Source organism: Bombus huntii, chromosome 7, assembly GCF_024542735.1.
Source record: "Bombus huntii isolate Logan2020A chromosome 7, iyBomHunt1.1, whole genome shotgun sequence".
In the NCBI taxonomy this organism is placed as follows: Eukaryota; Metazoa; Arthropoda; class Insecta; order Hymenoptera; family Apidae; genus Bombus; species Bombus huntii.
In genome coordinates, this window is record NC_066244.1 from 9,906,624 (window position 1) to 9,932,912 (window position 26,289).

The following is a 26,289-nucleotide window of genomic DNA, read 5'->3' on the forward strand; positions in this document are numbered from 1 at the left end:
ATTACACACATGCTGTGCACATTCATCCAGAAGTCGTAATAGGATTAGGTGATCCGTGAAAAATGTACAAATTTATTGTTATCATTTCATTTCAAAATGAAAATATCTTATTTCACGCACAATACGAATTTAGCAGTTTCAATTAGAAATATCAGAATTTCGATCTTTTCATATTTCTCTCAAGTATTTTCTCCGTATGTTTCAAAAGACGACAGCTTCGGAAAAATTTGCTATTATTTTAATGAAATAGAACATTAAAAACAAAAATAGAATTTTAAATAAAGACAGACACTCTTCTTGGTTTATGGTAAAAAGTTTCAGAGTAATTATATTTATTAGTGAAAATGGTAACTTTTGGATATTTGTTAATGGCCAGAATGACAGGATTGATTTTTCTAACTAAGAACACTCTGGTCTGTATGTGTATTTACCTACTTCGTGTAAAATTAGATTGAATCAAAAGGTTATGATAATCTTGATGATATGAAGTTATGATAATCTAAAGTTTAATGGACAAACGTTCTTGAATTAAAAAGATATTGTGGTTAACAAGTGTTTGCTTGGATCACTTAACTGTATTCTGCCTGGCATAAGCTTTTGCCGGCTATGTGGATCTTGAAAACAACACGTGGGCACAAAATTCAATACATAAACAGTTCTCGAATATTAACCAAAACTATAACAAAATGAAGTGTTTTGAAATGTGATAAGAAGGCAAGAGAAGACGGGGTAACTGTTTTGAAAAGCTATACAGATATTTACAAACAGTTTCCAGTGAACTTCGTGAAAGGAGATTAAGAATGAAGATATTTATATTCTGTAACGCGGTGTAAACAACAGAAGGTAGAATAATATTTTTGTATTATGTGTAAATAAATACATGTAAATGTAAAGAAGTCTATTTCCTATCAAGAAAACATAGCTAACGATAACAACTATACTCGAACCAAGAATATTAATAATAATAATAATAATGATACATAAAATGAAAGTCTATAACGTAAGTGCCAAAATCTTTTAAATTAGCGTACATTTCATAATCAAATATAATACAGAAATTTTTTTTCAATTTCATGAAAAATCGAACCCGCCAAACCCACCAAATTAAATCATCATGATATTATCATACTGGATTGCTACGTTCAAGATAGTACCCTATAATACAAAAATAACCGCGCTTTTTCAATCACACGATCGAGGAAAGTAGGGATCTGCCTGAAATTCCAATTTCACACGATTTACTCTGTTAATCGCCTTATGCCGGCTTTCATGCAACACCTTCGATCAATTCTCCTCAAGACGATTTTAATCGATATAATTTAATTTTGCACAAGGACGTACACTAAACTGTATATATCCGAACGAAGACGAGACCTTCACCGAAGATCATCAATGGAGCCGCGAGAGCACGCTGAGTTTCTACGGCGAAATACCGGATAGGGTTGCTCACCGCGTGGATACTAGATGAATACTGAGGCACGTCAACGGGTACTGGGATCTAACCCCCTTCTACGTGTGCCTCATCCCTCTTTCGTCTCTGCTCCCCACTCTCCGCTTCGCTTCTTCATCAAACGCGCATCCACCCACGCAACTGTTGCGCCCCCGTCCATTAGCGATCATCCCTTAACATTTTGCAACTGTTTAACCACCCCCGTGGACCTTTGGACGAACGCGTGGCGATAATCTAACCACGTGGGGTATACATCGATCGAGATTGTCAACTCGCGATTGGGACGGTTGCATTCATCAAAAAGTTCTACGAAATTTTCATTTATTTCATAGTTTACGTTTACGAGACACACAGAGCGGCGAAATGTTTACTTTTCACTAGACTACTAAGATTCGAAGCGTATCGATCATAAACTTTATTTTATCCTCCACTGTATTTCCTGCTTGCCGAGCAATTAAGCTGTAGACGATATTCGCGCAAATGGTTACAATTCGTGTTCGCCGCCGACAATGTGGCGATTTTCGCTACGTGTCACGATGCATAACGACGCTCATCCCTTTTATACGATTCGTGTTTGCATGGTTACTCGTCAGGTTGGTAACGAGGAACACGGCGAGTCGACGGCTATTCGAAACGAATTCAGGTAGCGACGCGCGACTTCTTCTCGATGGCTACACGCGCGCGCCAACTCTATAGAGCTCGATGACGACAGTGCAAATCGAGTCCGGACTCCCCCGCGTTGAAACACTTAACCCAGATTTAACGAGGAACTAAAGTAGAATCCCGACCTGTCCGCGACTAAATCCGCGAATGACGTCCGAACGAAAGTACAACGAGGAGGGAAATGATATCTCGGTTTGGCTGGCTCTCCGTGGAATGGAAGCTAATTAATCAGAGTAAGAAAGTCAGCGGAGGAGGAATCGACAATTCGTTTGCCTTCCCCTGTCAATTACTTGTCGACGAACGCTCGCTGGTTTCTTGCATATTGCAGCGTGGGCTGCTTCCTACCAACAGTTCGCATTTCTGCAGAAACTTTGTTGTCACTTTGTTTCCTGCTATTGCTGGCTCTTGGATAAATGTGAAATAAGTACCGTTTTTAGTTCCATAGAGGTAAACGGAGACGTTTCTTCGTGTAAGGTTGCTTGAGCCAATTGAGATTCAACATTTTAAAGTTCAATGTTGAACTTTGCATAGAATAATCGAACTTCTTGTATATCGTGGCACGCCATTAGTCTTTATACAGTAATGGAAGAATGGGGAACTTTATCGCGTACTTTAGATCCACTAAGGAAAAATATCAAAAAACAAAGGGAAAAGTTCGACTAACTTTGTGACTAACTTGTTCGACTAACGTTATTTGACTTACCGAGAAAGTATTATATGAGAATTAATAAAATAAACGATAAAGTAACTTCTAGGAACAAAGTAATATATGTTAATTATTGTCGTACATATCCTACTGATTGTATATACGGTAAATACGAGAAATAGCTTTCTTTTCACTTTGCACCATTTTCCTATTAATTAATTTATTGACTTTGTTTTTACTAATATCTGTACTATAATCTGATTTATTTTACTTAAAATAAAAATCAAGTTATATTATCGAATACGTTAAATTACTCATAAATATGTTGACAAGTGTTTATGAAAATAGATATTGATTAAGCAAACAGCATTTTAATCACATTAAATTTTGATGGATAAACATTATTTATATCTAATAATATTATTGTTCTTCAACTTGCCAATTATCCGAAGTGACGAAACAGGAATACGAGAAGAGAAATTATTCACAATGATAACGAAACTAAATGAAATAAACGAGTTCATAAAAAGGCTGCGATTAAATGATACAAAAGGATAATTCACAATGATATAAAAATAGCTGTAGAAATTCGATTTACCTAACTATGTACTTAGATGCATTTAACTTAAAAACCTCTTATTCTTCATTCGTACGCAAATTGATCGTTTCTTCGCGCGAACTACATTCCAAGCATGAAAAAGGGGGAAGAAAATAAGAGAAAAGAGGATAAACAAATTCATGAGGTCACGTTTAATTCACTTTATCTTTAAATATGGTTCTCCAATACGCTGTGACTGTGGCCAATCCAGTAATTGAATTGAACTGACGCATGCAAACAAACTCATTGAATAAAGTGAATCCTTTGTAGTAAGTATGTACTCTGTTAATTAATCTACATTTACTAAAGCCGTTTCATACCGTTTGTATACAGCTTCGCAATAATTTGTGCAGAAATATACAATCTTATTGAAGTTATAAAAATGCTTTATGGAAAGAAATGATTCAAATGAAACATCTGAAAAGTATTTACTTATTTTTTATTCAAAGGTATTTAATAAAGACAATTCCTAACCAATATACTTATTATCTAAAAAGCAAAACATGTATGTAACTACTATATTCCATTTTCCATCTCAGATAGTGGATCAATAAAAAATTTTATTATGCAAAACTTTGAATAATTTATGGATTATTCACGAGAAAGTTGTACGTCGAAAATTAATGATTGCAGCCATTATCGTCATCTACCTCAAAAATTAAATTAAAAAATTTCAGTGTAAATCATATACACACTTATATCAAAGATTTTCTTTTAACATATTTATAATTAAAACTCACATATGGCACTAATATTCTACTAATAATTACTACTTTCCATTTTTTCTTAATTGGCAATTCATAGACGACGACATGAGAAGGTAAAAGACTATTAATGTAACTAGATAGTCCATGATTTCTAATCTCTCAAAGTCTTCGAGTCTACAATTAATATAATATCCAGAATTATATAGTGCATTCCATTAATACGTGTAAATTTTATGTAAAGTGTTAAGCTAAGGACAAATTTTATACAGAACCCGTTGAGAGGAGATAAAAAGAAGATGCTGGCAAATTTAGCTTCCAAGAAAGGAATGATTCACACTATCGTCGGTAACGAAAACCGTGGAAAATGCAAATTCGAAGAAACGCTGGAAATAGGATCGTCTTGTAAATGGCCACGCCGTTTCTTATTACGACTACAAAATGAGAATAATTTGTCCTTGGCCGGTTGGAGCACTTTGCGGCCGCTTCTTTTTTTCAGTAACTTTTCAAGCAACTGGACTTCATGTATTTAAATAGCATAGCTCGCTGCATAAATAAGACCTGAATGGTTTCTTTGTGACCTTTTAAACAAACCTTTTAAAACAGAAACATTCGATTTATGTGTATCGTTGTATTCGTTAGGTAAAAACTCTAAAACAAATAAAATCTGAGTAAAGTAATAGTGGCATTATCCTACAACGGATTGTCAGTTTTTCCTACGACAGTCTTCTTCGTTAATTAATTACTCCAAAACAAAGCGTAAAGCAGCAGCATGAGAGAATTCAAACATTAAATGTACTTCCACACAGTCAAGGTAAATAAAGCAGAACGAAGAATCGAGGAGAAATACGACAAAAACATTTCCATTATAAGTTTTTGTCATTTCATTAAACACTTAAACTTATGGAGGAGAATAGACGTTAAAAGGTCGGATATTTGGATTGGAAATTAATATTTTTCATTTGTAACTTTCTTCTGAAGATTACTTAGACTTGTTTCTGCGAATAAGTTACATTTTCCGCGTTTCATGACAGAATAGTTTTAAAGTTCCATACGCTATCGACCAATCTCATATTTCTAAATCTCCTTTCTTATTTGCTTTTGGGATTAAATATATTTTTTTACACATATGTCATCCATTTTTAACATACTTATATCTTTGGATCTAATTGTCTTTTTGTCTTAAATTATGTCAAAATCGATTTTATTATGCTCGTGCGTTTTTTGAGTATTCTGGACTGTTTACGTAAAAAAGGATATAAAAACGTTTAAAATACACCTTTGAATTAAAAAGTAAAATGTTAACGTAGAAAGTTATGACAAAATTAAAGATATTAAGATCACTGAAACCTCTATAATACCATGTGAGACAAAATATCTCTTTATCTTACAAATAGGTGATCCTTAAAATGGAATAAAAATGTAATGAAGGTCGGTTGCCAAACCAATCCCGAGTCGTAATTTTCATTTTACTTATTATCCATAAAAGTGAAGTTAAAAATATAAATACCTGTGAGAATAATAATTTGCAGCATCACCAGTTGCCGTCACTTAAATCCAATCTGAAAAAAAGAAATCTATTTCTAGTAACAGTTCGGTCTTCAATTTTCGAAAATTTGAAAACGATTGAATTTTTCATTTTCCAGTAATACATAAGATACATAGAACACGGGGAACGTAACGAGTGGATAAAAATATTCCAAAGTTTCCCAGAATTTTCAAACACATCGATTACTAAGAGGAGCAACGAATGAAATCAGAGAGATATTAATACCCTTAAGGAATTCTCTGTCAAATTCGTTGGCAAACATTGCTACCAGATGGCGATATAAGGGATGAACGATCGAATTAGCGGAAGAAACGACAAAGTTGAAGACGGCTGGCCTGGAAAGGGTGCGGTAATCGCATTATTAAGAACTTCGTTGTGAAACTCGAGGTGGCTACCGGAAACGGGGACTTCGAATATAGGTTAAGATTTCCACGCAAGCAGCCAGCCTAGTTGTTCGAACAGCCAAGAAAGTTGGCAGACAACAGCTAAATCGTTATACAAAGACAAAACTGCCTGCGGTATATACGCGTCCCTAAGGGATCTTGGTCCTCATGCACATGAGAGAAAACTACCCTAACAGTTGAAAACTAGAGATTGCTAACCTTTTCTGCGGAGTTTGCAAAGGTTCGTGATTACCCCCGGGGCAAGGGAGATCTTCAAATGATCTGTGTCACGGCAGAGCGTTCAGGAAGCATCTTATTGTATGATAACGAAGGACGATTAGTATGCCAATAGAATTTACAAGAACTCCACCTTCTGGGTTGTGTAACTAAAACTGGTTTTGATTTGATTAACCAAAAAAAAAAAAAAAAAAAAAGAAAAAAATTAAATTCTTTAGAAGTTCTCCTTTTATAAAGATGCTATGAATTGGTAGTGTTGGCAGTAATATAATTCTTCATTGAGTACTAAAGTGTCATAATAATATGTAATAAATAAAATGTAATAATAAATATATTGTAATGAATATCGCTAATAAAAACATGTATATATAGATATAGAAATAATAATATTATAACGATATTAATATAAATACAAGAGGTGGCGGTGAAAACCAAAGTGACACTGCAAAGAATGCTTCAATTCTTTTGGGTACACAAAGTGGAGTTACCTTTTAATTGCGATACATTCAATTGTTAAAAGGCATTACGAAATCAAATTTACGCGTCATCCACATGACACCAATATCGTTATTCGGTTAGTGATTGCGTTTTATTTCATGCCTTTTATTGTCTGCGATCAGTGTCATCCATCGTAGACTATGATGCTAACACGAATTTTAACAATAAAAAAAGAAAATAGAGAGAGAGAGAGATAGAATGTGTGCGTGCTGTTGTAAACTTGCGAATGTATGAGAAAAGTGAATACAAAATATGTTTGCGATCAATTGCCTTTTCCTGATGAATTTATGTAATTTGTTATTTATTCACACTGCATGTAGTCTGATTAGTCTTTGTCGAACGAAACCTTACAAAATCATATATCACACCCCCGTTATATAATCGTGAATAAATCTACTTCACGTCATTACTTATGCGGGCAATAACACATTGGTTAAGGAATGAAAATGATTAACTTCCGCTTCAGAAAACACAACATTTGATACATATGTATACTTAGTACTACTGCATAACTAACAAGTATAAGTAATTTTATATTACTAATCTGATTTCTACACTATTCTAATCATTAGCAATTTTTATATTTTCTATATTACAGTATATCGTAAGTAACCCGTATTCTATTCTACTCTAATATTACATTCATGTTATATTCCCATTGTGTAATATTTTACATTCCATTCTATATAATTCTTTATGTATAATATAATTCTATCGAATAATCCATTGATCTACTACGTTATGTGCGATATATTAAATTGTACAAATATCCGCAATTTAATTATAAATCAATAAATACCTTTCAGTAATTTCAACATTTTTTTAATCGAAGCATACAACTCCTGAACATCTGTAATATTATACAGCACGTAACATTAGTAACATGCGTATAATTTTTTAGGGTCAGTAAGGAAGAGATAAAAATAAAATAAGAAACATAACAGGAAAATCCATCGCTCAGGGCCTGTATCGTCGTGAGACGAATAACATACGTGGCATTGTACCCGGTAACATTTCCCTTATTTGTATTCCAGGGGGAAGAGCATGATAGGAGCCAATGGAGAAATCACAAAAGAACCGTTCAGATAAGTCACGTTCACCTTGACGGACTTTCGGCTCGGTCTATAAAAGAGAGGTACACCTCCTCGATGGCGCAGTCACAGTCACAGTGAAACCATACAAAATGTTCCGTTCAATTGCCGCTGTTTTCATCGTGGCCCTGCCACTATTTCAGGCCGCTTCTGCTATCGATATTTCTCAGGACAAAAACATACACGTGGAACTCACCAGTAACGATGCTGTGCAACAAACAAAATCGGTGAGTGACCCTAAAACATCTCCCATGTTAGTCATGTTCAAACGAATCGTGTTTAGTCAAACTTTTGGCACTTTTTCGTACCAACTTCTTTGTTCTTAACGCTTGTATCGTATTCGAGATAATAATTTTCCGTATCTATAAATTTAAATAAAGATTAAACTTTTAATTCATAAAACGTTAAGACAACGAAATGTCTTGAATGATAAGGAAATCAGAATAAACCACTACAAGTTGCTTGAGCGGGAACATTTATACTTTATTGACTTTATGAACTGACTTTCAGTAACGAATATGCAGCGAATATGCAACGCGATGCTTGTCGGAATATCAATAATAACGAGAAACGAGTGAAATTCATATCGAAGGAAAGAATGCATTTTATTGGTATTAATATGGTGGTTTCAAACTATAATATTTGAATTCAATATTAGTGACGATTAATGAGAATGCACGTAGAAATTTCAAAAGATACCCCAACTCAAGTAAACAACCGGTTCACGTTGGTCAGAAGGTTTCAAGTCAACTAAAGTCAAGCAAATCCGATCTTAAATTCAAGCAATTTAAATAATTTGAACAAAGAAATATTTTTCGCGATGCGATAGAATATTCTTTGAAAGAAAATCTTTCGTACGAATATTTTTTAAGTAGAAAGAATAGATCGTGTAATTGATTAAATGTATTTTCTCAAAATTCTTGTTGTTTCCTATTTTTTTCTTTTTTTTTTTTCTTTGATAATTCGATAATACAGGATTTATGAATCTGTCTATGTGATATTCTTTCATACTTTTACATGTACAATAATGTTAGTGCCATTTTGCGAAAAAATCCTACGAATCTCTATATATGTGTGTGTATGCTCTCTCTCTCTCTCTCTCTTTTCCTATCTTTCTTCTGTTTATTAGTAATTAATTCAAGAATTTACTATAATTTCGAGTTATTTAAAGTAATAGCTGTATATTAAAATCTACTTAATACGATTTAAGAGAACAAATAAAATCACATATATAAACCTAATACCTTAAAGTTTGTAAATGTCAAATTATTAAAGATATCAATATCCAAGTAAAGAAATTTTTTCTCTTTTAACGTACTGTTGTAAGATCTAGACTTATGGTCGTAATTTGAGAAAAATAACAAAAATTACAACCGATATTTAAATAGGATGTTTTATTACACACTCTTTTGTTTTCCATAGGTAAGTTCCTATCCAGAGGAACGTGGACCTCTATTTATCGGGGACCTCACCGCCGGCCAACGCTACGCAGACGAAACAGTTTTCCGTCGTGTAATTGAATTCAACAATCCAACCAACACGATTCAAAGCTCAACGTTAGACGTATCTGTTACGAGCGGTAACTTACTCCGTTATTTCTTATTTTTCATATTCTTAGCTTTATAGAACAAAAACTTGGTCAATTAAATCATCGATGAACACATCAAACACCACTCGTTGTTAAAAGAAACTTATGCAGCATAAGTTTATGACTAGACTGTAGATACTTATGCGAATATTATATTCTTTTCACTAAAAAGTGGAACGTAAACAGCGATTTGTTCCACTCGCTGAATATGTAAAACTATTTTACTTTGAATACTTTGGATTTTTTTGCACATTATGTGCATTCCGTAGAGTTTTATACTTTTAAATCTTCCACAAGTGCATAAACATGTCCTTTTTGCTTTTTATTCTATATTTCATTTGCAGACCAATGATTCTGTAATTTCTGTATATTATTTCTGTATTCACACAATTTATATGGTTTCCTTTCCTACAGGAGTAATTCATTATATCAGTGCTCGAAACGTACAAGGCAGTCAAGCAGTTGTCTGTGGCAATCCAAACGCCTTAGGAGGAAGCAAAACTAGCATTAATCTTCGAGTACCACCGAATTCCTTGGCTACGTTAAATATGGTGGTTGCGGCGCATGATCATAATCGCATGATCAAGTCTTAGAACGATGACATCGTGCTAATACTACTATGTTCTTTCAGTCATGGTTGACCGAATTGTATTTCCAATTTGAGGAAAATATGAAAGAATCGTTATTAATGTATGTGTGATTTCTCGTTACGATTGTATGCCAATGACTTTCTCGATTGAAACTATAGTGAGACTAGTACATATCGAATTCAAGCTACATATCAAATTAAGCTTACATGATATCGACACCTTGCACACTGAAAATTTTTATAAAATCAATCAGCAATCGTAACACGTTTTTATTGAGAGATATTTTGAAATCAAATGTTTCATTTCGAGAAGAAGATTATAAATATATTAGCTTTTCGTGTTTTCCATAAATGAAAATAGAACAAGAAATAATTTTCATTGTTTCAATGTCACTGTATCACTATATCGGCATCATTAAATTATAAAAGATTAAGTTTTGATAAGTGTACCTTATATAATTTTCACCATATCTGTGAATATTATTGTACCAACCATAACATTGTAAATCTCTTTTTATTCTCTAACTCGTGTGTTTGTCTTTCTTCCTCTTTCGCTGAAAACTGATTCCTCTTGATATCAAATTTTAATTTAACTATAATTACAGTATAAATGACATTACCTCCTTCTATCCTCTCAGGATATTGATTATGGATACTATAAGAATAAAATATTTATAAAACCTGATAAAAGAAATATTTCAACCACTCTAATTAAAAGATCTTGATGTTGTCTGAACAAAGTTTGAGAAAATTTCAGGAGATCTTATTCAAACCAGCAGTCTTCAAAAAGTCTTAACGCTTTATGCTACCACTAACGATTCAAACGAATACGCAGAAAACCTGACTAATGCAAGTGCTGATTGTTCCGTAATCTTACAATACCGGTTCACAACTTAAAAACTGTAAAAACACGCGAAGATGAACAGCTCTTCATTAAGGTGGTTCAATACATCAACGAATCAGATGATATTCACGCTGTATAGCTGAAATTCACTATTAATGGTAGTAACATTTTTTAGTGTATCGTTTTTTATTCTACACAGCTTTATTCATGCAACATGAAAGCTTACATCTGAATTTGAAAAATTATTTGTTGTTAAAAATGCGTAAGAAAATACTATCGTCTATCGTTCACTTGACACATCAACTGCTTTACGTAGGTACTCGAATACTTTCATATAAATATTTTTATAGGCGCCGCTGATATCGGGAGTGCCCGAAACATACAAAGTAGTCAAGTAGTTGTCTGTGGCACTCAAGATACCTTAGGAGGAAGTTCAGACATCCTTTTCATTCGGATTCCAGCCTCTTATGACCTCGCATTATATGTAGTTATTGAAGCAACCATTGAAAAGGTATTGGAAGAAGAAACTGATTGAATGTGTTAATTAAATGTGTTATTGTCTTTGATCCTGACTGTATTACCACACGCTATTAATTATTTAATTAATAGATTTCTGCGTTCAAGTTCAAAATCGGCGACACAACTAACTCATACGGCGTAATTGTTACGTATTACATTAGTCAACTATATCTGTTACGACCGTTCGCGGAGACGCGATCGCAAGGAAAATGCATCAGCGAGAGGCGTAAATTCTCGCTACGATTCTGATAATCGACGCCGCGAATCAGTCGTTTCCCTGTTTCGATTATAATAATAGAGGTAGTTCGAATGATTGTAACACTGAATTAACAGGGTTAATATTTTCAACAATATTTAAAATTATAATAAACACGTTGCAAATGATTTAACGATGATACAATTACTTTTTTATTATAATTCGACTCGGCTTTATGATATTTCTTGACGTATTCGTATGACTAAGCGACCTGGATTTTATTCCTTTGAGTCTCTCCATGCATTCGCTTTGAATACTCAAATGATACTGACTGCCCTTCGATTTTTTGCTTTGTCTTCTCTGGGAGACGACCCCCACCATGCTCGGATCTCGCAACCGTACACACCTATGATCACGTATGCCACCTTCTTTGTGTAGATAAAATAATCGACCGGAAGCGAATCGATGTTTCTAGTACTAGCTGCTTGACGACAACTATACGCTTACCGCTACATTGTGTATATTTCGCCGGTCGTGTCAGACGATCTGCCTGCGGTACACTGTAGTACCAAGGGAGACGGTTAGGAGCAAGGTCTATAGTAAGCCTCGGTGCGTAACAATATCTATGATATCAATAATGATGTAATTACCCTTTAACCGTTAACAATGTCTGGAAAATTACGTAATTTTTATAGCAGAATGATTATTTAAGTTTGAGGCTGGAGACGTGTTTAATTAAAAATTTGCAAATTGCCAATTGTGTAATTAGTCTACCGGATTCGCCAATCTAACCACATTAGAAGCTAATTAGAAGTTAATAACATGAAACTTTCCCTATTTGTGAAGAAGAGCATCGTATCCATAAATAACGACGTAATTACCCTTTACTGTCAACAATGTCTGGAAAATTATGCAATTTTTATAACAGAATGATTACTTGCTTTTGAGACTAGGCACGTGTTTAATTAAAGATTTGCAAATTGCCAATTGTGTTATCATTCTATCGCATTCGCTGATCTAACCTCGTGTAAATAATTAGAAGGTAATAACATGATAAACTTCCCCTTTTTATAAAGAAGAGCATCTTATCCATAAATCGGAGAAAGATAATGAAAAGCATTTAGATAAGTTACGTGTATCTTGATAAACTCCTAATCCGGGATATAAAAAGAACACGACATTTCCGCAATCCCATAGTTACAGATACGCTGAATACAATACAAAATGATTCGTTCGATAGCTGCTGTCTTCATCCTAGCCCTCGCAGCGCAGGCTACTTTTGCACTTATTGCTTACCCACGCGAAACCGTTATTCTGAAATTCACTGACGAAGATATTATAGAAACGAATTCGGTGAGTAAATATAAAATTTTTCCTCTCAATGCGAAAAGATGTAATTTGAATGAAAACAAGGTTGCCTATAAGTATTTGGACACCGGGTATATTGATATTTTTGTTATATGTATTTTACGAGTTACGATTGAAGAAGGTTTCTCTGCGGTTAATTCTTTACTTCTTGTCATACTTGGCAAATTCTCAGCTAAATTAAGTCTGAACTTGCATTTACTTGCAACAACAACCTCCAGCATACTATTTGCTTTAGCTACATTCGTGATGAGATGTATTATTATACGTGTTGGTTTATTAAAAAGACGAGTGATAAAATTGTAATAGTCGGTGTATATTAAAATCACTTTAAATACAAGTACAGACATAGTGTATGCCGGTCGTAATCGTCGTTCGCTGAATGCTACTGTTGAACTCTACGCTCGCTCTTCGACCGTATAACTCGCTATAATGATCGTCCTAGAGAGTACGTTCGTCTATTTGTATCAACCGGTGGTGTTACAAAAAGTTCGAATGTAATTCCGGTTGACAATTACAAATAACGGCGATAACGTTTTGTCCGAAGTTCGTTTACACTTGAACGTAGCAAATCAAAACAACGTTGGCACTCCAAGGCACAACAATATGAATATCTTCCGATTCGAATCTTCCGTTGATTCATGTGCCGTTACACGTAAAAATATTAATTTGAGTAAACATTCAAAGTTTAGTCGTTAGCAACGCAGAATAACGAAGAATTACGATTATGGATTACTATAGCATTTTAAGCATTTTATACGGATCAGCAGTTCTAATATATAATTCAATGAAGAATCACCAATATCGAAATAAAGAAATACATTTCCATTTTGACTTTTCCTAAGAAACTGAAACTGTTCATCGTTTCATTCGAGAGAAATGATATCCATGTTTCCTCACACGAAGTTTCACTTTTTTTTCTGAATAGGACTCTTATCCTGAACAACGTGATATTCCAACATACCTGGGAACTCTTAGCACGGGTGAACATGTTTCAGGTGAAAGAAATTATATTTCAGTATTAGAACACTCGAACCCATATGACAACCTTGTTTTGGTTCTACTTGTGAAGCTGCAAGCGAACGGTAAGATTTCTTATATTCTTTCATATTCTTTAAGTTCTAACGCTTGCGAGACAAAAGTTTAGTTTTGTAGCGAAATCGTTGATATACGTAATTATTTCTTGTTACGAGAAGTTTATAGAGCGTAACTAAATTCATGTTCATTTGATACGCTTTGAGTAAGATTTGAGTGACTGTTCGACTATCTTCATGTAAATGTTTCTTTTTCTACAGGAAGAATTAATTTTGTAAGTGCCGAGAACATAAACGGCAGCGAAGCGGTTGTCTGTGAGACTGCGAATACTTTGGGATCGTCTGAAAGCATCATTCACGTTCGAATTGCACCAAGATCCACCGCAAGATTACGTGTGTTAATTGGGACGCACTAAACTATGCTAACTCCATTAAACAATTTTATTTTTCCTTAACGTTCGTAAACAATAACTACCGCATTATTTTATTACAAATGTATATAGGTATTCTAAGTAGAAATTGTATGGCGCCATAGGATGTAGAAAAAATATACATATTACTTAAATTTGTTATTATTACTCACCTGAACTTCTTTCTATAGCTTTCTAATCAGGATAGAAGAATATCTCCGTGTTTTAAACATATTAGTGTTTGGTAAGACTTTTGTGGTTGGTACTGATTTAATTGTCACTCTATAGTAAAATTTGGCGGATAAATTAGGCTTGGTAGCAGCATCCTACTGCAGAAGAACATAATAACTCCTACACTAAACAAGCTTCTGCTATCTTATTACAGAAAAACGAATGGTGTGAGCGTTTATAGCTATCTACTGTAATTTGAAGTCTAAAAACTAATAAACCAATTGGTTAACACCTGTATAATAATAAAACATGTAATGAAATTTTTTAATCGGAAAAATATTCAAATCAGCATCTTTCAGTACGATCCAATTTGTTCAGGAAATAGTATTCTAACAAAAGATGATAATGAAACGATAGTATTTATATTAATTGGATTAAAAAGAATAAAGTCATAATAGTTTGATTTATTTGGAATCGTACAATTAAAATAAAACTTGTCAAAAGTAAGCAAGTTACTTTTAGAACGATAGTGTACGCTTTATAATGTTTTGAAGCGTATGATATCGTCGCATATGATAAACAACTGTCAAAATGATTACTCGCAAGACTGATTAGGGAAATGAATTCATCATATGAATATTGCTGTAGACCCAAATTAAAAAATTAATAAATACCTAATTATTTTTATTATTTTAATATAATCAATCATATTCGTCGTCCTCATATTTAATGTAAATCAATTCCCCAACCAATTCTCCATACGACAGCTTTCTTTCCACCTTACTGAGCTCCTCCTCTTCGGTCTTCGTCAATGTCGATGCTGGCTTCGAGTCGGTCATTCCGAAAGCATTCAAAATCTACCTAATACATATATCCTGCTTGATATATCTTCTTTCTTTCTTTCGAGAAAGCGACTCCAATGCAGTGGGAAACACCTTTTAAACTCTTATTGTACAAGTTCTCTGAGACAACGAGAATGCCGCCATCAAGATAGACTATGATGAAGAGAATTCTTCGAATTAGGAAGTAAACGCGATATTAGATTAGCATTAGATGTTTGTCATGGAGAGAGCTTTCCATATTCGCGACAGTTCGTATTCGTGAAATTAATGCGTCCAGGTAATTAATACTTCGAATTTTTTCAATTACATTATTTCTACTAAACACTCGACAAAAAATTATAATTCGCTAATTGTGTCTTTGTTCTATCCGATTCTAAGCCGATTCGACGTACACGCGTCAATTTAATCATATTTACTGTGGCAGCTCGACGTACGTTCCTTAACTTACATTGCCCCTTTTTGTTATCTTCTTTTTTTTTTACAGTTTATTACATGAATGGTATGTATTGTTATGTCAGTTCAATTACTCTAATCTATCAAAGAAAGTAATGTGTTATTCATACTTTATTTTATAAAAAAATAGTAAATAGATAATAGTTTATTATTTCTATCGAAATGACATTATCAAAATTATTAACATCTTTATCATGCACCGAATTGCTACCTTGTGTAGAGGATAGTGTCTCGGACTTCGGTGGAAGATAATGCAAAAGATATTGATTATGCAGAGAATGAAACTTCTGCAATCGTATTAGATGAATTTGAGGAGAACGCTAACACAGTATTACAGATTTTTCGTACAAACAGACGAAAATACCGTTTTGTGAAAATAAAAAAAAGAATTTTATACGGTCATGGAAACATTTTTGTTCTTCTGTGATTTTGAAATAATAGTATATAGTAATAGTTGAGGGGACTAATAACTACGTATAAAAGTTAATCATATAATAAACGGTTAACTTTGCTATGAGTTACAAACGGTAAAAAATAAAGAAAGTGGCAGTTTTCTACGATTTTCAGTAATAGATCTGAAAAATTGTAAAACAACTATAATAAATCTACATTTTTGTTCATTCATCAAAATCGGCGACACAACCAACTCATACGGCGTAATTGTTACGCAGTACGCCAATCAAACTATGTCTATGACATCAATAATTACGCAATTACCCTCTAACGGTCAACAATGTCTGGAAAATTACGCAATTTTTATAGCAGAATGATTATTTAAGTTTGAGGCTGGGGACGTGTTTAATTAAAAATTTGTAAATTGCCAATTGTGTTATTAGTCTACCGGATTCGCTAATCTAACCATATTAGAAGTTAATTAGAAGTTAATAACATAAAACTTTCCGTGTTTGTGAAGAAGAGCATCGTATCCATAAATAGGTAAACACGATAACTCATACGGCGTAATTGCTACGCAGCGCGCTAGACAACATCTATGATATCAATAATGACGTAATTACCCTTTACTGTCAACAATGTCTGGAAAATTATGCAATTTTTATAATAGAATGATTACTTGCTTTTGAGACTAGGGACGTGTTTAATTAAAGATTTGCAAATTGCCAATTGTGTTATTATTCTACCGCACTCGCTGATCTAACCTCATGTAAATAATTAGAAGGTAATAACATAAGAAACTTCCCCTTTTTATAAAGAAGAGCATCGTATCCATAAATCGGAGTAAGATAATGAAAAACATTTAGATAAGCTACGTGTACCTTGATAAACTTCTAATCCGGGGTATAAAAGGGACACGACATTTCCGCAATCCCATAGTTACAGATACACTGAAAACAATACAAAATGTTTCGTTCGATAGCTACTGTCTTCATCCTAGCCAGCGCAGCGCAGGCTGCTTTTGAACTTATTAATTATCCACGCGAAACCTTTATTCTGAAATTAACTGACGAAGATATTATACAAACGAATTCGGTGAGTAAATATAAAATTTTTTCTCTCAATGCGAAAAGATGTAATTTGAATGAAAATAAGGTTGCCTATAAGTATTTGGACACCGGGTATATTGATATTTTTGTTATATGTATTTTACGAGTTACGATTGAAGAAGGTTTCTCTGCGGTTAATTCTTTACTTCTTGCCATACTTGGCAAATTCTCAGCTAAATTAAGTCTGAACTTGCATTTACTTGCAACAACAACCTCCGGCATACTATTTGCTTTAGCTACATTCGTGATGAGATGTATTATTATACGTGTTGGTTTATTAAAGATACGAGTGATAAAATTGTAATAGTCGGTGTATATTAAAGTCACTTTAAATACACGTACAGACATAGTATATGCCGGTCGTAATCGTCGTTCGCTGAATGCTACTGTTGAACTCTACGCTCGCTCTTCGACCGTATAACTCGCTATAATGATCGTCCTAGAGAGCAGGTTCGTCTATTTGTATCAACCGGTGGTATTACAAAAAGTTCGAATGTAATTCCGGTTGACAATTACAAATAACGGCGATAACGTTTTGTCCGAAGTTCGTTTACACTTGAACGTAGCAAATCAAAACAACGTTGGCACTCCAAGGCACAACAATATGAATATCTTCCGATTCGAATCTTCCGTTGATTCATGTGCCGCTACACGTAAAAATATTAATTTACGTAAACATTCATAGTTTAGTCGTTAGCAACGCAGAATAACGAAGAATTACGATTATGGATTACTATAGCATTTTAAGCATTTTATACGGTTCAGCAGTTCTAATATATAATTAAATGAAGAATCACCAATATCGAAATAAAGAAATACATTTCCATTTTGACTTTTCCTAAGAAACTGAAACTGTTTATCGCTTCATTCGAGAGAAATGATATCCATGTCTCCTCACACGAAGTTTCACTTTACTTCTTTTGTTTCTGAATAGAATTTTTATCCTGAACAACTTGATATTCGAACAAACCTGGGAACTCTTAGCACTGGTGAACATGTTTCAGGTGAAAGAATTTATAATTCAATATTAGAATACTCTAATCAACATGAGCAACTTGTATTGGTGCTAGTTCTGAAGCTGCAAGTGGACGGTAAGATTTCTTATATTGTTTCATAATCTTTACGTTCTAACGCTTGCGAGACAAAAGTTTAGTTTTGTAGCGAAATCGTTGATATACGTAATTATTTCTTGTTACGAGAAGTTTATAGAGCGTAACTAAATTCATGTTCATTTGATACGCTTTGAGTAAGATTTGAGTGACTGTTCGACTATCTTCATGTAAATGTTTCTTTTTCTACAGGAAGAATTAATTTTGTAAGTGCCGAGAACATTCGCGGCAGCGAAGCGGTTGTCTGTGGGACTGCGAATACTTTAGGATCGTCTGAAGGCAGCATTCACGTTCGAATTGCACCAAGATCCACCGCAAGATTACGTGTGTTAATTGGGGCGCACTAAACTATGCTAACTCCATTAAACAATTTTATTTTTCCTTAACGTTCGTAAACAATAACTTCCGCATTATTTTTATTACAAATGGATATAGGTATTCTAAGTAGAAATTGTATGGCGCTATAGGATGTCGAAAAAATAAACATATTACTTAAATTTTTTATTATTACTCACCTGAACTTCCTTCTATAGCTTTCTAATCAGGATAGAAGAATATCTGCGTGTTTTAAACATATTGGTGTTTGGTAAGATTTTTATGGTTGGTGGCAAATTTTGTGGCGCCAAACCTTACTGTCGATCTCCAATCCTGTCGGCATATCTTTCCCCTTCTTTTCAAGTTACCCTACTCAAATTCAAGTACAGATACGGAGGGATACGCATATATCTTCTACACACGTAAAATAGATACCTCTGCGAGGGATGAAATACACAGACCGTTTCAAGAAAATATATTACGTTTATCGAGATAGAATGTTGTTTGTCGTTCAGTGCAAATCTTAATCCAGGTATAATATCGTTTGCACATTAGTGATTTTTCTTTTTCTTCCCGTTTTGTCAGCAATCAGAACCGAGTACTTTCATTTCAAATACTTTTCAATTATAAAAACATCTCTACTTTCTGGTGGTTTTAAATTGTAGGAAAATAGTCGATGGCTATCTAGTACATTTAAAGAAGTATATACTTATATAGAAATTATTGAAAAATTGTTACACGTAATAGTAAGGACAATTTGGAAGCTACGCTGGATAAAAGAAAGAAAAATATTACATTGCATCTTTTTACATTTGCAAAAAAAGAACAAACGAATAAATTGTTGAAAACCGCAGATCTATTTATCATTAAAAAGCAATAGTTTTTGATATTATCTTCATCGATAATGACGAACGATCTTCATCGAACATCCAATTTAAAGGTAAGTCTCTAAGGCTTTCCTTTTCCTCTTTAACACTTATTCCACTTTCATAAAAGATATTTTATAAACTTATCATCATATATTACTTTCGAAATCATCCGTTTTCAGAATTAGAAAGTTTAGTTTATGGCGTTAATTGAATCGCCAATAACCCATTATTGTTAGTACAACTATAAATCAATTAAAAAGAAAGTATTTTTGCTTCAACAGATATTATTAAAATATACTTATCAGACTAAGGACGTACGTAATTAAAAATTTGCAAATTTTCATTTGTGTCACTGTTCGATTGTGTGCCGGATCGACGAATCTAGTCCCGCGACTAATAACATATAGCGATACTTTTTCTTGATAACAGTTTGCTTATTTATGAAAAAGTGACTTATATCAATAAATCGGATGTAGACAACCACAAGCACTTGGATAAGTCATATATACCTTGATAAGCTTTTAGTCTAGGGCGTGAAACACTTTCCTTATTTATAAAAAAGAGACGTGTACCAATAAATCGGATTTAGATAATCGTAAGTACTTGGATAAGTTAAATGTACCTTGAGAAGCTTTTAGTATAAGTTATAAAAGAGTCGTGAATTTCCGCAATGGCACAGTCACAGATCCAGTGCAACCGATACAAAATGTTCCGTTCAATTGCTGGTGTCTTCATCGTGTCCCTGGCAATACAAGCCAATTTCGCATTTATTGATTATCCACGTGAAACCGTTACACTGAAACTGTCTGACAAAGATTTGGTACAAACAATACCGGTGAGTAACCATAAGGTCTATACTTGAAACGTGAAAAGATGTATTTTGGATGAAAAATTGAAAAGAGCAACGTACAATTCTACCAAAGAGTTGATATTTTTGTTACGTGTATTTTCAAAGATACGATTGAAGAAAGTATCTCTACTGTTAATTCTTTACCTCTTGCCATAACTGGCAGATGCGCCGTTATATTCAAATTGAAACGTACTTGCACCAACAGATTCCAACAAATTATTTGCCTTCGTTGCATTGGTAAAAATATTCATTTGTACAAACATTTACAATCTAGTCGTTAACAACGCAAGAATAATAGAGAATTACGATTATGGATTACTTTACAAGTTAGAGCATTTTATATAATTTTGCAATTCCAGTATATAAATAACTTGAGAAACATCAATACCAAAATAAAGGAACACATTTTGCTTTGAACTTCACGTAAGAAAAATAATACCCATTCTTTCTCATAAAAGGCTTTTTTGTTTCTATATAGGGTTCGTATCTTGAGCCACGTATTGCTACAAGCCTCAAGAACCTTAACGTAGGTGAACATATGGCAGGTGAAAAAATTTTCAGTACAGTGTACGCGTACAAGAACGTCTACAATCTCATTTTAATCTTAACTTTGCACCTGGATATGAGCGGTAAGATTTCTTCCATTATTTCTTCTTCATTAAAATTTGAGGCTTGCAAAACAAAAGTTTGGTTTTAAAACGAAATGTTGCGATAGATGTAATCGTTCGTTGTTACAAAGAACTAGTGCAGAGTAAGAAAATTCATATTCTTTGTATAAATCAAAAGCTTTGAGTAAATATTCGAAATGTCTTCACATAAATGTCTTTTTGTAGGGACTATTCATTATATAAATGCCAGAAACGTACCCGGTAGCGATGTAGTTATCTGTGCCAATGGAGATAGCTTAGGATCGAATTTAGGCACTGTGCAGATTCGAATTGCACCGCAGGCCACGGCCAGAGTACATTTCATCATTGGGACACACTAAATGAAAATAATTCTATTCTTTCATAAACAGTTTTCTGTAACGTTCTTATACACTAAATTCAAATTACGTATGTAACGTTGAAAAAATAAACGTGCTATATGCATCAATTAAATTTGTTATTATTTTCTACCTGAACCTTTTTCCATATCTTTTTAATTAAGGTTAATATTTCTGCGAATTAAAATATTAAAACACATTGGTATTTGGTAAGGTCTTTGTAATTGGTTCTAATTTAATCATTATTGCATAGTAAAATTTAGTAGATATATTATGCTTGTTTGCAAGCATTCAACTGTCTTACTGTAAAAGATATAATAAATTAAACAAAGCAAATATTTTATCTACAACAAGCAGTATTTGACTAACTTCAGAAAAAAGGTATTATAAAGCTGTTTATGGTTTTTTTATTTTAATCTGAGGTCTATGGTCTAACAAAACCAACTAGACGGCACAAATATAATAATGCAACATAAAAAATGAACTCGTATCACGCTTTATTAATGGAATTTCAAAAACTTTTATAAATGTTCAAATATTTTCATTAGTCGATATTTGTTATACGTAAGCTATCTTAATCGTGACATTAAAATATCAGCTTCATCGTGATTTATTATTTTTGTGCTTATTATCCCTGCTTATTTACTGTTCTATTTTTAGTTTCAAATTGTATATAGGCTCATACGATCGACGCTTCTTTTTCAGTGCTCGCGTTATTGTTGCAATTAACTGGCCATACGGGTAGGTATAGCGCGCAATTAGGGTTACGTAACGAGATGCCGAATAATTCAGCAAACAAATCACGTTTGCGTACGCAACACATGCATGCATACAGGCCGATTGTATGCGTAACAGGTGAGCCACCTGACAATGTAAATTTAGCGAATACTATTTTCATCGTGTCGCGTCAGTACAAATTTTTATGCCCCTTTAGACAATGCTGATTCATGAATACAATGTAAATCAAAAGCATTTTATGAATAACAAACTTGCGAGCAGTGTTACGGTGACGAGTCTTGACAAATGGAAAGGGCGAGGGGAGGGGATGTGAAAGTTCAAGGGAACTTCTCATATTCGAATTAATAGAAAGATAAAAATAGTCAGATGATGAAATTTTCAGATAATAGAACAATCACCCGTTTCATTTCATTTCGTTTATTCGAATAAAGATAGATTGACGATTAACGATAAATGAACGAAGAGACCAATATTACTACCAAATCTTCGTTTTCATTGCAAATAAAAAATAATTTAGAATTCAAATAAAATATTTATTCAAGAGAAAGGTTAATTCACTTGATCGCCTGAAATATCTTTTCCTTGGTTAAGTAGGCTTAAGTAGGTCAAATTTCATGGCAATCAAACAAGAACAACCAAAATGGTGAAGTTACATCGATAGCTTCCTCATAGAAAAGATGTTCGAGGATCGCAGAAAACCTTCGCAAACAATTTTTCTCTTCAAACATAGCGAGCAAATACATACAGACGTAATAGCAATGTCTACAAGCAACTTCTACAGAGCGAAAAATAACAAGCACGCGTTGAACAGCATCGAGAATCCTTAAGTGGCGTAGCTAGGGTTCAACACAGAATTCTGTGGAGTCTTATAACGAAAATAAACTCACCTGATAAATTATCCTCTTATCTCAGCTTACTGTTTTGTTTATAAATCTGGGTTCCAATATTCACGTGATTTTCAAATAACAATTTCTCAATTCGTGCTTTTGTTTCTAATCTATGTAATCTATGAAATTAATATTAAATTCTATAAATGAAGCAGTGGTGTGGTTATGTAAATAAAGTAGTGCTGGATTATACTATTGGCGGAATCGACATTTTTAATTTTTTAGACGATGCGGACGGCAGGCGTGAATCGACGTTTTTCACTTGATGAACGTTGACATATTTTCCAGAAATACGGGAGCGGCAGTAAAATTTATTTCACGGTATACCGTCAACAATATGTTAGCGCGTTAAGTGCCGTGTTGATTTTGATAAATAACCCACGGAAGTCTTAATGAGACTACACGAATCCTGTATGCAAACAATATACGTATTAATAGCTTTCTAAGCTTCGTTGCGATTGATTACGACGAAGATTGTTTGAAATTTATGAAGATTTATAATACTGTAATTCTAGGAAGCATTTTCATTATTGAGAGATTTTTATATATACCCTGTTATCTGTTTTCATTTGTAAGTCAGTGTATCCATGAATAAAGGTTTACTACTTGCTTATTGTTAAAACTAAATAGAACTATAAAATAATTAAAGAATTTCTGAGAAAATATCGTAAACTTTGAGTAAAATTACTTATAGATTTTCCTGCCTGTTTACACTAGTCCTTCAATTTCCTCGCGTAAAATTGTTGGTTCGAATTACTTCCGGACTTACCCAGAAACGCGTCGATGCACATTACCTACTCATCTTTTCCACTTTCCACTAACAATAAGAATTCAGAGTTAAAATAGTCGCGGCACGGATATGGCACGGTATTGTGCTTCCGAGGTTCCTTGTTCTGTCTGTGTTCACGTGGTAATCACGGCTAGCGATGTTTATGCGAGTCTGATGGCCAACAGTGTATGATAACGACGTATTGTTTAAGACGAAGTTGGTAATGTCATTCGAAAGGAAACGATGTAAACCCTCTAGCAATGCTTGCTCTAAGAACAATATATTCGCTAGAAGAGAAGAGAAAGAGACTGGTCTGTCGATAGACAGTAATAATCTGTACACATCAGAGAGATAATGATCTCTATCCATTAAATTCGTGTAGAATCAAACCTATTTTTCGCTGCTTCTGCTATCTGTACTGCACTGTCGGTGAACGTAATGCAATCATTTCTCGTTACCTCATGAAATCTTTCTAAAGCTATGTATTCCTTGGCAGATATAAGATAAATAGAACGAAAGGGTATGGTATAGTGTAAGAGCTCCGGAGAGACTCTTGACCGTTCGTACGTGGTACATTAGTTACGAGCGACCTGGAAATTTCTCAACAAAACGACCAATAAACTCCATCCCTTGACCGTAAAGGAAGCTTTTCATCCGCTAACTGAGACTTTTCCTCTCTGTTGAAAAAATATTGTCTCGGATAGACCAGAGACAAACCACAGAGCTAGACCACAGTTTAAAACGTATAACTGTAACATGTATATAAATATATGTTTTCCTGAAACTCGTATCAAGGGAAAATTGAAAAATAGGATCCTTTTTCACCAGGCGAAATATCTTTTTAATTTGCAACCTATAGATATCAGATTCATAAAATAAATTAGTGTACCCACCGCATATTTTATAATACGAACGTAAATGTAATTTGAGCAGCGAAGAGAAAAATTGTACAAAATAGAAAAATTAAACAGACCCATGTAGAGATGCATTCTAGCTTTTCCAGCGTCATCGTTGAAACGAAGATCGAGGTAACTATATTAGAATTCAATTTCTCCATCGAGAAAGAGCAATCCCTTGAGGTAGCTTAATGAAGAGGCTGCCCCTTCAGAGTCTCTTTTTTTCTCGTCTAACAATTACGTAACACTTACATTTTACATTTCATTCGTAAAGAACATAAAAAAAAAGAAAAGAAAAAGAATAAAAAATGATATGGATTAATTGTATTAGAAGAAAACATTTTATCTATCCTTGCCCATATATTTCTACATATACGTCGATAAACATAGTCTACGTTTATCACTAATAATTGCGAAGTCGATGAACCTAAAGTGGAAAAAAGAACAAATATTCACGTATCTGGCTTCTAGTGATTCGACATACTTACGTAGACTAGCGGATTAGCGGATAGTTATTGAATATCGAAGTACTATGGTACGGTTTCGAGCGGTGTCCTCAAAAACTTCCGTACGTACTTTAAAACGAATGAAACGTCGCATCAAACAAGCAAATAATAAAATTCTGCAATAATATACCAGGAATAAAAAAATCCATACAATGAAAAGCGTGTGTCTTGTTGGCATTGATATTATAAATTCCAAGTGACGAGTACAGAGAAATAAGATGATAAGGATACGTCAAATTTTACATTTTTTATAAAGCGACAGTTTAAAACTGCAATATATTTTTAATCAATCTTATTTTACCATTATTTTTCTACTTGATTTGGGATTCAACAAGCATTTTTCATTCTCTTTAGTGAGTGCCTGTCATAATATTAAGATATCGAAAGATATTCAAATATCGTAGATATGAAAATACTGCTTGTCTTGGTTTTATACTTTTGACTGGAGCTAACAGGATCTTTCCATTTTCAGCTGTTTTGTGTTAAAACGTTTATTAGTCATAAAGTGACATTAAAATAGAAGGATCGACAAAAATATACTTATCACGCTTTTACGTGATTTTCAAATATGGAGGTAATTTATTTCAATAGAACTTGCATATTTATATTATACTGATGATCAAATACACTTTGAAGAGTAATAATTAATAACGTAATGTTTCGTGAAAATTTACATTTTATTTTCGTCAGGCGATAGAATACCATGTCATTATATTTTGATACTCTTTTACGGAAAGTATTGTATAAAGCGCGTGATTGATGAAGCGTTCCTTGTTTTAACTGACACATTCTAAATGGAAAATAACGTCGTATTTGAAAACCCGTATCGATCATCGTGTACCAAATTGATCGTCACCACAAGCTAGATCGAACAAACATCTACGTACTGTCATTGAAAATCTAATCTAATTTCCTAATAATCGTTATATTTTACACCTCCTAAATCTCCTTTTTTATCTTATTTCATACCTTCGATATAATTGTAGGTATTCCATACAATTGTTGCTGCAATTCAACATAATTGTCCGTGCTT

General features: G+C 33.6%; 4 protein-coding genes across 11 annotated transcripts in view; 3 read left to right on the plus strand and 1 right to left on the minus strand.

Annotated features, from left to right (window-relative positions):
• Positions 1-26,289, minus strand: part of LOC126867991 (uncharacterized) — a 148,628-nt gene that overhangs the window by 99,087 nt on the left and 23,252 nt on the right. For 5 of the 6 annotated variants that reach the window (XM_050623101.1, XM_050623102.1, XM_050623099.1 and 2 more), the window contains exon 2: positions 5,572-5,623. The gene's annotated coding sequence lies outside the window, so the exon portion shown is untranslated. Of the gene's footprint in view, positions 1-1,341; positions 1,457-5,571; positions 5,624-26,289 lie in introns of those variants that run through there. The other variant, XM_050623100.1, reaches the window with a different exon arrangement.
• Positions 7,750-11,410, plus strand: LOC126867995 (uncharacterized). Its single transcript, XM_050623107.1, has 3 exons — positions 7,750-8,046; positions 9,242-9,398; positions 9,822-11,410. Exons 1-3 carry the CDS (start codon positions 7,912-7,914, stop codon positions 9,998-10,000), a joined length of 471 nt encoding a protein of 156 aa, XP_050479064.1. The 5' UTR covers positions 7,750-7,911; the 3' UTR covers positions 10,001-11,410.
• On the plus strand, positions 12,762-19,121 carry LOC126867997 (uncharacterized). Of its 3 annotated transcripts, none has more exons than XM_050623110.1 (3): positions 12,762-12,908; positions 13,849-14,005; positions 18,634-18,935. In XM_050623110.1, the coding sequence occupies exons 1-3, from the start codon at positions 12,780-12,782 to the stop codon at positions 18,786-18,788; spliced, it is 441 nt and encodes a 146-aa protein (XP_050479067.1). In that variant the 5' UTR covers positions 12,762-12,779; the 3' UTR covers positions 18,789-18,935. The 3 variants fall into 3 exon arrangements, with proteins under 3 accessions (XP_050479067.1, XP_050479066.1, XP_050479068.1); XM_050623109.1 differs by lacking the exon at positions 18,634-18,935 and adding an exon at positions 14,216-14,545; XM_050623111.1 differs by lacking the exons at positions 12,762-12,908; positions 13,849-14,005 and adding exons at positions 16,587-17,318; positions 18,267-18,423 and having other exon boundaries at positions 18,634-19,121.
• Positions 20,295-21,552, plus strand: LOC126867996 (uncharacterized). The gene is made up of 3 exons (XM_050623108.1): positions 20,295-20,460; positions 20,954-21,104; positions 21,309-21,552. Exons 1-3 carry the CDS (start codon positions 20,296-20,298, stop codon positions 21,461-21,463), a joined length of 471 nt encoding a protein of 156 aa, XP_050479065.1. The 5' UTR covers position 20,295; the 3' UTR covers positions 21,464-21,552.

Bases quoted from the DNA above. Each gene is read 5' to 3' on its own strand.
- LOC126867995 (XM_050623107.1), top strand. From the start codon at position 7,912: ATGTTCCGTTCAATTGCCGCTGTTTTCATCGTGGCCCTGCCACTATTT. The intron at 8,047-9,241 runs GTGAGTGACCCT...TGTTTTCCATAG, and splicing joins CTGTGCAACAAACAAAATCG to GTAAGTTCCTATCCAGAGGA. The intron at 9,399-9,821 runs GTAACTTACTCC...CCTTTCCTACAG, and splicing joins AGACGTATCTGTTACGAGCG to GAGTAATTCATTATATCAGT.
- LOC126867997 (XM_050623110.1), top strand. From the start codon at position 12,780: ATGATTCGTTCGATAGCTGCTGTCTTCATCCTAGCCCTCGCAGCGCAG. The intron at 12,909-13,848 runs GTGAGTAAATAT...TTTTCTGAATAG, and splicing joins ATATTATAGAAACGAATTCG to GACTCTTATCCTGAACAACG. The intron at 14,006-18,633 runs GTAAGATTTCTT...CTTTTTCTACAG, and splicing joins TGTGAAGCTGCAAGCGAACG to GAAGAATTAATTTTGTAAGT.
- LOC126867996 (XM_050623108.1), top strand. From the start codon at position 20,296: ATGGCACAGTCACAGATCCAGTGCAACCGATACAAAATGTTCCGTTCA. The intron at 20,461-20,953 runs GTGAGTAACCAT...GTTTCTATATAG, and splicing joins ATTTGGTACAAACAATACCG to GGTTCGTATCTTGAGCCACG. The intron at 21,105-21,308 runs GTAAGATTTCTT...GTCTTTTTGTAG, and splicing joins TTTGCACCTGGATATGAGCG to GGACTATTCATTATATAAAT.